Source organism: Leopardus geoffroyi, chromosome X (genome assembly GCF_018350155.1).
Source record: "Leopardus geoffroyi isolate Oge1 chromosome X, O.geoffroyi_Oge1_pat1.0, whole genome shotgun sequence".
In the NCBI taxonomy this organism is placed as follows: domain Eukaryota; kingdom Metazoa; phylum Chordata; class Mammalia; order Carnivora; family Felidae; genus Leopardus; species Leopardus geoffroyi.
This window is the reverse complement of record NC_059343.1, coordinates 123,643,268-123,652,850: the sequence shown is the minus strand read 5'-3', so window position 1 is coordinate 123,652,850 and position 9,583 is coordinate 123,643,268. Positions and strand designations below refer to the sequence as shown.

Genomic DNA, 9,583 nt, shown 5'->3' with positions numbered 1-9,583 from the left:
GGTCATGGTCTCACGGATTGTGAGTTCGATCCCCGCATCAGGCTCTGCGCTGACACACGAAACCTGCTTGGGATTCTCTCTCTCTCTCTCTCTCTCTCTCTCTCTCTCTGCACCTCCCCTATAAATAAATAAGTACACATTAAAAAAAAGAGAATAAAAAAATGTCTCAGAGGGCAGATTTGTAGGACTACAGATGACGCTTGTAGTCCCTCACCTCCATATCAGCCCTTGTCCAAGCCCTGCTCTATCCTGGTAGGAAGACATATATGGTAAAGTCACCTGGTTCTGGACCACACAGATCCCCAGAAGCAAGCAATAGATTTGACAGAAACTCTGCTACCCTGAGTCATTCTGCAGAATCCATCAGAGGAAACTCAAGTGCAGAACTAAATGCATATGCCTGATTTGACACTTCTCAACTACACAAATGGGGATGAAAATCTAAGGACAGTGCCTTTGGGTGGCTGTGTCGCACAGCAAGCCATTAATCTTCCCTTTGGTTCGGTCTTTCCTTGCACTCCAGAGAGCACCAGCCACAGCTGAGTAAACAGAATTGACTCTTTCACAGCCACCATAAAGTACATTCTGTGAAATGCATACTATCTTGATTCAAGTGCAATAGTCCCTCCTGTGATCTAAAAGGAGTAGACCAGCTCACAGGCAAGTGAAATAATTTAAAGTCCCTGAATCACACTGCACAAGAGCTGGAGGGAGTAGGAGTGGTCAGAGGCTGAGCCCCTTGCCTTCCAGATGGGAAATAAGAATACACGCAAGGCCCAGGATCAGCCATATACTTCAGAAGCATAACTCAGGGTAGCAGGCTGATGGCCTTAGCACCAGGTTCAGAGTGTGCATCCTGTGTTCCCAACCTGTCTTGTGGCCACGTGGACTCTGGGTTGGCCGATCCTGAGTTTAAATCCCAACTCTCCCCCACCCCAGCCGAATGAGAGATCTTAGCCCAGTCCCTTGGCCTCTGTGCTCTTGGTTTCCTCATCCATCAAGTGGATCTATCAGCACCTAGCTTGCCAGGTTGATTCGAGGACCAGAGGAGACAGGATGCGAGAAGCACATTTACCTGGGATATTCTTCCTTATTGCCTCTAATCTCCTGTTTTCCCAGTCTAAAGCTGACTTCCCAGGACTGGACTCCTGTATCACCACCTTCCAAACCCTGCCTATTCTTCAGTGCGCAGCTCAGAACCAGCCTGCTTCTGAAAACTTCCTGATCTCCCAGTGAGGTGCATCCTGGCCTCTCCTGAGGCCTTGTAGCACTTCACAGTTCTTTCTGTGGACAGTGTCTGGTCCTACCTCAAATGAGAGTTACTGACATACTTGCCTTTCTTATCCAACTAGCATGCACCGACTCCGGGTCAGGGCCTATGTCACTCATCTGCTGAAGCCTAGTGTGGTACAGTAGCTCATCATGGTAGAGAGTCGATGAATCCTGGATGATTCAAACTGGACAGTTTATCGCCATCATTAACATCTAGCGAGTGTCTCCTCTGGCAGAGGCAGGCTCTGGGGACAGCACAAAGGTGAAGTGGACAGAGTCCTTGTTCAGAGAGATTCCAGTCTAGCTGCAGTAACTGGGCACACACATACACATGCAAAACAGAAAAAGCCCAAGGTAACCTTGCACAAAAGGAATACCATAGACAGGATTCTGGAAAGTTGTCAGGAAGAAGGAGCAGGCCCTGACACCCGGCTCAGACTGTTAGGGGAGGCTTCATGAGGACACACACAGGAAGTGAGGGAGAGTATCTGCCATGAGAGAGCAGTGTGGAGGGCACAGTCACTGAGTACTGGGAACTGGGGAAGGGTCCAGGCAGTGAGACTAGAGGGGCAGCTATGCCCAAGGAGACAGGAGGACTCCCTTGAACAAGGCCATTTTATGTATGGCTGAGCTGGGCTCATTCAGTGCTCATAGTAATCTCACAACCTGAGGATTGTTTATATTATCCTCATTTGACACCTGGACAAACTGAGGCCAGAGAGGTTCAGGCACTTAAATGCCAAGAATTAGGAGCCAGGGCCACTTCTGGGCAAAGTTGTGTTTTAGGAAGCATGGTTAAGCTATAGGGTTGGCTGGGATCACACGAGGGCCAGAGAGGGGTTAAAAATCTGCCTGAGTCATATGAAAAAAGCCCCTAGCTATGAGAGAATTCAGGAAACACCAGAGATACAGGACACTCTTCCAGAAACTTTGTTTCCTTAAGGATTCTATCTGTAGTCCCTCTACTTCTCCTTGCGGATTTTGTTCCATTGGCAAGGGTGGGTTACTGAGTGAGAGCAGGGTAGCTGAGGTAAAAGAGATTCTCGTGCTTGGAAAAAAGTGTTCAGGAAAAAAAAGCTCACTTGCAGGCCACTCTGAAGTACCAGGGGTGACCTGAATGTTTTTGAAGTTACCCCTACAGAGGAAGAAAGACAGGAGGCATCCAGGCCGGTGTGGAGGCTCAGGTAAAAAGCCCCAGACCTCAGACCTGAACTCAGGAAGTAGCAGTGGGGACAAGAAGAGGAGCATCTATTCTGATCAGGCATTTGGGAGGCAGGGACACCGGATTTGGTCACCAAGCAAATGCGGAAGGAGGGTGAGGGTAAGGGAACCCCAGGAACAAAGCAGGGCGACAGGGAGTGTGTTGGGTCCCTGACTGAGAGGTAGAGGGCAGGAAACAGCTCTGACAGGGCGGTTGACTCTGTCTGACACATGTCAGGTCTGAGGGGCAGCAGGAAACAGAGTAGGAATTTTTCTTCTCACCTGCAAAATACGTTCATATAAAGTCCGTCCCTCAGGACCCCACTGGCCATCCCAGGGTGCCTGGGCGTTCAGCCCGGAGGTGCGGGATTCAACCTGCGGGTACCACCCTCTTCCCGCCTCCGTGCTCTCCGGGGTCCATTTTAAGGGTCACCTCAGGTCGCTGAGGACCCTGGGGCTGCCACTTTGTTGCCTACGAGTGCGGCGCGGACTGGACGCTTATAAAGGGCACTGCCTGGTCTGCGCCACTGGCACACCTTTGCTAAGCCCCGCGCCGCGGTTCCCAAGGTCCAACATTCCGGCCTTGCCAGCTCCGCCCGCCTCCACCGTAGCTCCACCCCAGCCACGCCCCGCGACACCCCAGCTCCTCCTCCCCGCCACTACACCAGCACAGCCTTGCTCAACCCCAGCCCCTCCCCGCCAGCTATTCCACGAGTCCCGCTCCGCTCCTCCCCTACCACACCCTGCTCCACCCCAGCTCCTCCCCCGAGTTATTCCACCAGTCCCACCCTGCTCCACCCCAGCTTCACCTTCCAGATACCCTACGAGTCCAACCTTGCTACTCTCCACACCAGCCCCTCCGCAGCTCCTCCTCCGAACTATCCTAGCAGTCCCGCCCAGCCTCTCTACAGCCCAGCCCTGTTCCCCCTCCCAGCTATCTCACCAGTCCACTTCGAGCCTCGAAAGCCCCGCCCCACTCCTCCCCATTTTCTGCTCCGAGCTTCCCCCGCCCACGTCGTTCTACTCAACCCCAGCCCCGCTTGTCACCTCCCCACCTTCTCCCAGCTTTTGCCCATCCCCGTGCCACCCTCCCCACCCCCGGCGCTAGCTACTACTTCTCCGACCTTTCCCTCAGACCGGACCGGCTCATCCTCACCTCTCTCTCCTAACTTGCCACCAGCCACGCCCTCCTAGTCCCCCACTTCTGCCTTTGGAGGGTCCCCCAGCCCGGCCCTGCTACTCCCCAGGTGCTCATCCATTGTGCTTCCCCAGCTCTTCCCATGGCTCCACCTCCGTCTCCTAAATTTCGTCCCACTCGTCCGCCAGCTCCGCCCCGCTCCTCCCCGCCTGCTCCCCTTAGTTCCATCCTGCTCCACCCTGCCTCCTTCTACCCGGTGGTTCCCCCACTCCTCCTGTGATTCCACCACCCGCCAAAGCTTTCTTCCAGCTCCGCCCATCTCCACCCCCACCTCCACCTTCCCAACCTCCTCAGTTCCACCCCGCCCCTCTCCAGCTCCCCTTCTCAGCTCCGCTCTGCTCCTCCCCACCCCCACACCCATGGGTTCCCTGGCTCCTCCCCTGAACCCCCCCCCAACCACAGCTTTCTCTCAGCTCCGCCCCCTCCTGCCCCAGCTCCGCCTACCCAACCTCCTCAGTTCCACCCCGCCCCTCTCCAGCTCCGCTTCTCAACTCCGCTCAGCTGCTCCCAGGGCCCTCCCCCCAGGGGTCCCCAGCTCCTCTGACTCCATCCCCCACAGTTTCTCCCAGCTCCGCCTCCACTGCCCCAGCTCCATCCTGCCCCTGCTCCAGCTCCTCCTGTCAGCTCTGCCCTCCTCCCCAGTGGTCCCCCAGCTTCCCCTTTGGCTCCACCCCAAGCTCCCCCCTGCAACTCCCCCAGTTACACCTCCCCAGGCCCACCCTGCTCTTCCCACAGCTACTCCTCCGCAACTTTCCCATCTCCGTCCTGCTCCTTCCCGCTCATTGCCCTAGGTCCTGCCCCAACTCTTTCCCACAACTGGCGCCAGCTTCTTCCACAGCCCTGTCTCACAGCTCCTCCTACCCCAGCTCCTAACCCACAGGTCCGCCCCCACCTACTCCTCCCCCAGCTCCGCCTCCCGCCGCCCCGCCCACAGCCCCACCCCCAGACTCGACTCGCCCCGCCTCTTTCCCCCCAACGCCCCACCCCCATTTCGATCCTCCTTCCGGTTCCGCTCCAGCCGCTAGCGCCAGCTCCCTATCAAGCCTGATGGTTCCGCGCGCCTCCCGGCCCCTTGAGTCCAACGACGTCTCCTAGCGACCGGGGCCTGCGGGCCTATGTGCGTGTGTACGTAAGTGCGTGTCCACGTAACTGCTTGGCTGCGTGCCTACGGGCTTTCGCCCTGGCGTGCTGCGTACCTCCGTGTGCGTACGTAACTACGTGGGTACGAGCCGGCGTATGCCCCGCAAAAAAGGAGCGGCAGCGTCTGTGCGGGTGCGTCAGGTGAGGGGCCGCCGGCGCCCGGCACCTGTCAGCGGTTCCTGGTGTCGGGCCGCGGCGATGGCGGGACAGCCACGACGCGGACCGGGCGCTCTGTCCTCTCTCGGTGGGCCGCGTCGTCTCCTCGCCTGGGCGTGGGAGGCGGTCGTCCCGGCGCTGGTGGCCTCGCAGGGTCACGGGAAGCGGACGGTCCCGCCCGGTGGCCGCAGCCGAATCGGCCGAGCGCGCCTGCGGTGGGTGGGGGCGGGGCCGGGGCGGGGAGACCCGCCACGCGCGAAGGGAGCCAGGAAGCCCGTGCGGCTGCGGCCTGCTCGACCCTTGGCGGGACGGTGCCTCTGGGCTGGGGGTTCCCGGACCAGAGGTCTGGAAGCAAGCGCAGAGCGGCCGCGGACACCCTTCCCTGTCCCCTCCTCCCGCCACCGTCACATGCCTGCGACGTACGTGTGCGCGGAGAAACGCGACCATACCTTTGCACGGGCACCGATCCGCACGCAGTCATTCCGGCCCTCCCCACCTCCCGCTGGGCCCTTAGGGCCGCGACCTCACCGAGGCCGCCGGCTGTGCGGGGTTCAGCCTGTTGCCCCTGGCACTCCTCTCGGGGGGGGGGGGGAGGCTTCCAGGATTTGATTGAGGGGAACTGGACTGTAGGGCCCCCAAATCCTTCCCGTGTGACAGTGTGAGGGCCTGGTGTCCTCTTTCTCCTGTTGGATACGGGTCTGCTAGGCTGTGAGAACACGAGCCACTTACATGAAATGGTTTTCTCTGCTGCCGGCTGGGGCCTTATGTGGTTAGCAGAACCAACCCGTGAGTGAGGTGCAACGTGGAAGGCTGAGAAGTGAAGGAGGGGTGTCAGTCGCGTCAGGGCTGTCCGGCCGTGAGTTCCATGAAGATGGAACAGGCAGGGGGCAGGTCGCTGGTGCCTGCGGCAACCGGTGTGTTCATGGAGGGGGGCGGGCAGTGCGAGGCGAAGAAGTAGAGACTGTGAGTGTAGACCGCTGCTCCTGGGACCTCTGCTATGCAGAGGTTTAGACAAGTTGGCAGGTGCTGGAGACACGTGCGGGCTCAGGGGCTGGGGGGGGGGGTTCTTTGCCCCTGCAGTGAGGAGTGTACAGGTGTGGCTTTCTGAAAGCGAGACCATCTACTCACAGGGGAGGGGAGTAGAGCTGCCTGAGCAAGAGCAGACGGAGTGAGGTCCTCCAGTGAAGGACTGTGCTTGGCCCAGAGCACAGCTGAGGGCAGGTGGCCACGCAGCTCAGCCCCAGACAGAGGGAACGCAGGGGGTGTGGTGCCAGGGCGGCAGGACGGTGGGTTGGGAAAGGGGTGATCCCAGGGCCTTATCTTTGAGAGCAGATGTGTTCTCTTAAACGAGAGGAGGGGTTGAGGCCAGGTTTATGTCCTTCGAGAACTGGGAGGAGAGATGATCCAGATTCGGGGTGCTCCTGAGTGCAGCGCAGTGCCCCAGGCCCTGTGATGAGGATGATGATAATGATGAGGGGCGGCCACTGTTTGTGGCTGTCCTGTTAGGTGCCACATGCCGGGCTAGGTGCCCCTGCACCTTGTCCCCGGTCCTCGCGGCCCCGATGGAGACTGGGGCTCCTTGAGGCGCCAGGACCCAGCTGAGGCTCGGGCCGGGGTCGTGCTCCTCCCACTGCACAGCTCTGCCGTGCGTGAGGAGGAGGGACCCCCTCGTCCAGGTGCAAGGACAAGGGGTAGGTGCACTCAGGTCCCCTGCAATCATGTGCTGTCTCTCTATCCCTCGGCGCCTCCTTCTCAGCTATAGAGCGGGGTGACGAAGCGCTGCCTTACTGGGTTATGTGAGGATCGAATCCTGTGATGTGTTGATTGTGCCCACCCCAGTGCCTGGCATGGAGACGGTGCGTGCGCCCTGGTACCAGTTGTTCCTGCTCTGGTTCCTGGTTTCTCTAGGCCCGGGTCAGGGTCGGGGGGTGTCTGTTGATGGTGGAGAGCAGTGGGGCAGGAAGGGGTCAGAGGAGAGTGGCGCCCAAAGGGGTCGGGAGGAGACAGCTGCCAGGACCATGTGCGATCACAGGGCGCCCCCAGCGCTGAGCTGAGGTCGGATACCAAGGGTTTGTGCTCAGCAGCCCCAGGGTGGCAAAGCCCAGGATGTCCCTGTCTGTGCTGGGAGAGGGGTAGAGCCAGCTCACTGAGTCGTCCAGCCGAGGGGCCCCTCGCCATCTGTGCTCTCCTGGGGCTCAGTGACCTCCGATGTAGAACTGACCACAGGCTGTCCTGGCCATGCCTTTCTCTAGCTATCCCCGCCCTCCTCTCTGAGGTCCCCAACGACTCCACGTGATGAACACGTCATCCTGACCGCCGGCCCCTTCCTTTGTGCCCGTCAGCTGACCGTGTAGTGACAGAGGAGGAGGAGCCAAGGCTCTCTGTTCCCCCACTGTCCAGGTCAGTGGGGTGTCAGGGCACCCCCGGGGGACCCTGGGGAGAGGTCTTGCCCCCAGGTCATGAGCTTGGAGCGCTGGGCACGATGCCTGTTGACCTTCGTGGTTCTGTGTCTCCGCAGGCCTGGTGAGGCCCAAGGCGCTCTGGGGAGATGAAGTTTGGCTGCCTCTCCTTCCGGCAGCCTTATGCAGGTTTTGTCTTAAACGGGGTCAAGACCCTGGAGACGCGTTGGCGTCCTCTGCTGAGCAGCCACCGGAACCGTACCATCGCCATCCACGTTGCTCACAGGGACTGGGAAGACACCGCATGGAGGGAGCTGCTGGCGGAGAGGCTTGGAATGACCCCTGCTCAGATTCAGGCCTTGCTTCTGGAAGGGGAAAAGTATGGCCGTGGCGTGATTGCTGGCAAGTGATGAGAAGCCGCATGCTGCTGAGACACCCCCGAGGGCTACTCCCCAGGACCTTGCTCAGGAGTTTTGTGCCTTGTTCCCTTGTGTGAGCTGCTTGGTGTGGGGGCCGTGGTTTCTTTAAGCAGCACACCTTCGGCGGGGCAGCAGGGGGCCCTGGGACTGGGGATGGGGGGAGTTGCTGAGGTCCCACGACTTCAGGTGAACCCTGCTTCCGCTCTGGGCCTCAGTGCCCGGTTCTGACCTGAGAGACAGGGACAGGTTCCAAGTGTGCATGTGACCTTCGCTCATGGTTGCGCGTGTGTGCCCGCGTGCGTGCGTGCGACAGAGACCGTGGAGGCAGCATGGTGCACACAGTGGGTCGGGGCAGACTCCAGACCCCGGGCTGTTGCCGGGCTTCCTGTGCGATGCCCCACCCCCACTGTCCCTGCATCCGGGGTGAGTCCCCTAAGCCCTCGGTGGGGGAGGTCCCACACGAGCACCTGCCACCTGCTGAAGTGCTCGGGGACCTGAGTGCCTGTTCCGCTCAGCATCTGGGGCCCTTCTGGTCTGACCTCTGCCTGTTGCCCTAAGCTCTCTGGCTGGGGCCAGCCCATTATTTGGGGGTGGTCGTTGAGGACGAGGCCCTCCACTCCGTTTCGCTCCCTCCCTCGGCCTCACCCAGAACTCCCTAAGCAGACTTTGGCGTGTCGGGCATGCTCAGTCCGAGGGGCCCAGTGTACCCGGTGTCCCCTTGGGGAGACCCTCTTGGTCTCTGGTGGTTGTAACTTTGAATAATCATGTTCTCCAACAGGCGGGCCTTGGTTTCTGGAAGGAAAAACCATCGTGTGCTTCTCTTTGTGCTCAGGGCTTGTTGACATTGGGGAAACCGTGCAGTGCCCAGAGGACTTAGCTCCTGATGAGGTTGTGGCGCTGGAGAATCAAGCTGTACTGACCAGCCTGAAGCAGAAGTACCTCACCGTGCTTTCAAACCCCAGGTGGTTACTGGAGCCCATACCCAGGAAAGGCGGAAAGGATATCTTCCAGGTAGACATCCCAGAGCACCTGATGCCCTTGGGGCAGGACGCCTGGCGAGTGCAGAAGGTTACCGAGAAACCGGCTAAATCGTGACCCATCGACTGACCGTCATGCCTCAGACCTACAAGCCAGGTTCAGTCTGAATCGGCCCTGCCACTGTGTGCTGTTCGTGGAAACAGGTCTCTCCACTCAGATGCAGGGGACAGGGCAGCGGGACTTTCCTCGTGAGATGCCTGTCTGGGCTCGCCGGCAGTCTCCAGGACTTCGACGTTCGGGATAAAGGGGAAGCGGCCAGTAAATGTCTTGGTGCCGCCACTACTTGAGTCCTTCTGATTTCCGGGTCGTACAAAGACATAGGTCTGAAGACGACCGGTTCGTGTTTCCTCCTCTCGTTGTTCTGCTCAGAACTCATAGGACGTTTGAACAGCATCCAGGGGACCTTGTGGGAAGGCTGGGAGCGGGCGCTAAAGGGGTGTGCAGGGGTGGCCAGCCACGGGTGCCCCTGTTCACCATGACGACAGCATTAGACTGAGACACAGCATCCGTCTGTTCTTACAAATGACTCTTGCTCTGTTGTCAAAGCGTCCCTTGGCCCATGAAGTATGCATGTTCGACACATCCCACAGCTAGCTACTTCATGGCCAAAGGAAGGATCCTAAATACAGCACCGATGGGAAAATGATTAAGTCGTGTTGTGTATTCTGTGGGAAATCTTTTGTTGTCGTTGTGTGCTTTCTTAGCAAAGCTTCTGGTGGTCCTTACCGATGGGGAAGATGGGCTGTCCCTCCCCCCAACCC

At 59.1% G+C, this 9,583-nt stretch overlaps 1 protein-coding gene across 11 annotated transcripts; it reads left to right on the top strand.

The window, feature by feature from the left end:
• Positions 1-4,664: 4,664 nt before the first annotated feature.
• On the top strand, positions 4,665-9,468 carry EOLA2 (endothelium and lymphocyte associated ASCH domain 2). 11 transcript variants are annotated; one of them, XM_045472652.1, is made up of 4 exons: positions 4,679-4,795; positions 7,219-7,366; positions 7,485-7,767; positions 8,563-9,468. In XM_045472652.1, the coding sequence occupies exons 3-4, from the start codon at positions 7,515-7,517 to the stop codon at positions 8,877-8,879; spliced, it is 570 nt and encodes a 189-aa protein (XP_045328608.1). In that variant the 5' UTR covers positions 4,679-4,795; positions 7,219-7,366; positions 7,485-7,514; the 3' UTR covers positions 8,880-9,468. The 11 variants fall into 11 exon arrangements, with proteins under 11 accessions (XP_045328601.1, XP_045328609.1, XP_045328602.1 ...); XM_045472649.1 differs by lacking the exon at positions 4,679-4,795 and adding an exon at positions 4,810-4,951; XM_045472651.1 differs by lacking the exon at positions 4,679-4,795 and adding an exon at positions 4,940-5,054.
• The last annotated feature ends 115 nt before the right edge of the window (positions 9,469-9,583 follow it).

Coding starts and splice junctions, on each gene's coding strand:
- EOLA2 (XM_045472645.1), top strand. CDS start 7,515: ATGAAGTTTGGCTGCCTCTCCTTCCGGCAGCCTTATGCAGGTTTTGTC. Junction 7,768..8,562: donor TGGCCGTGGCGTGATTGCTG/GCAAGTGATGAG, acceptor GTTCTCCAACAG/GCGGGCCTTGGTTTCTGGAA.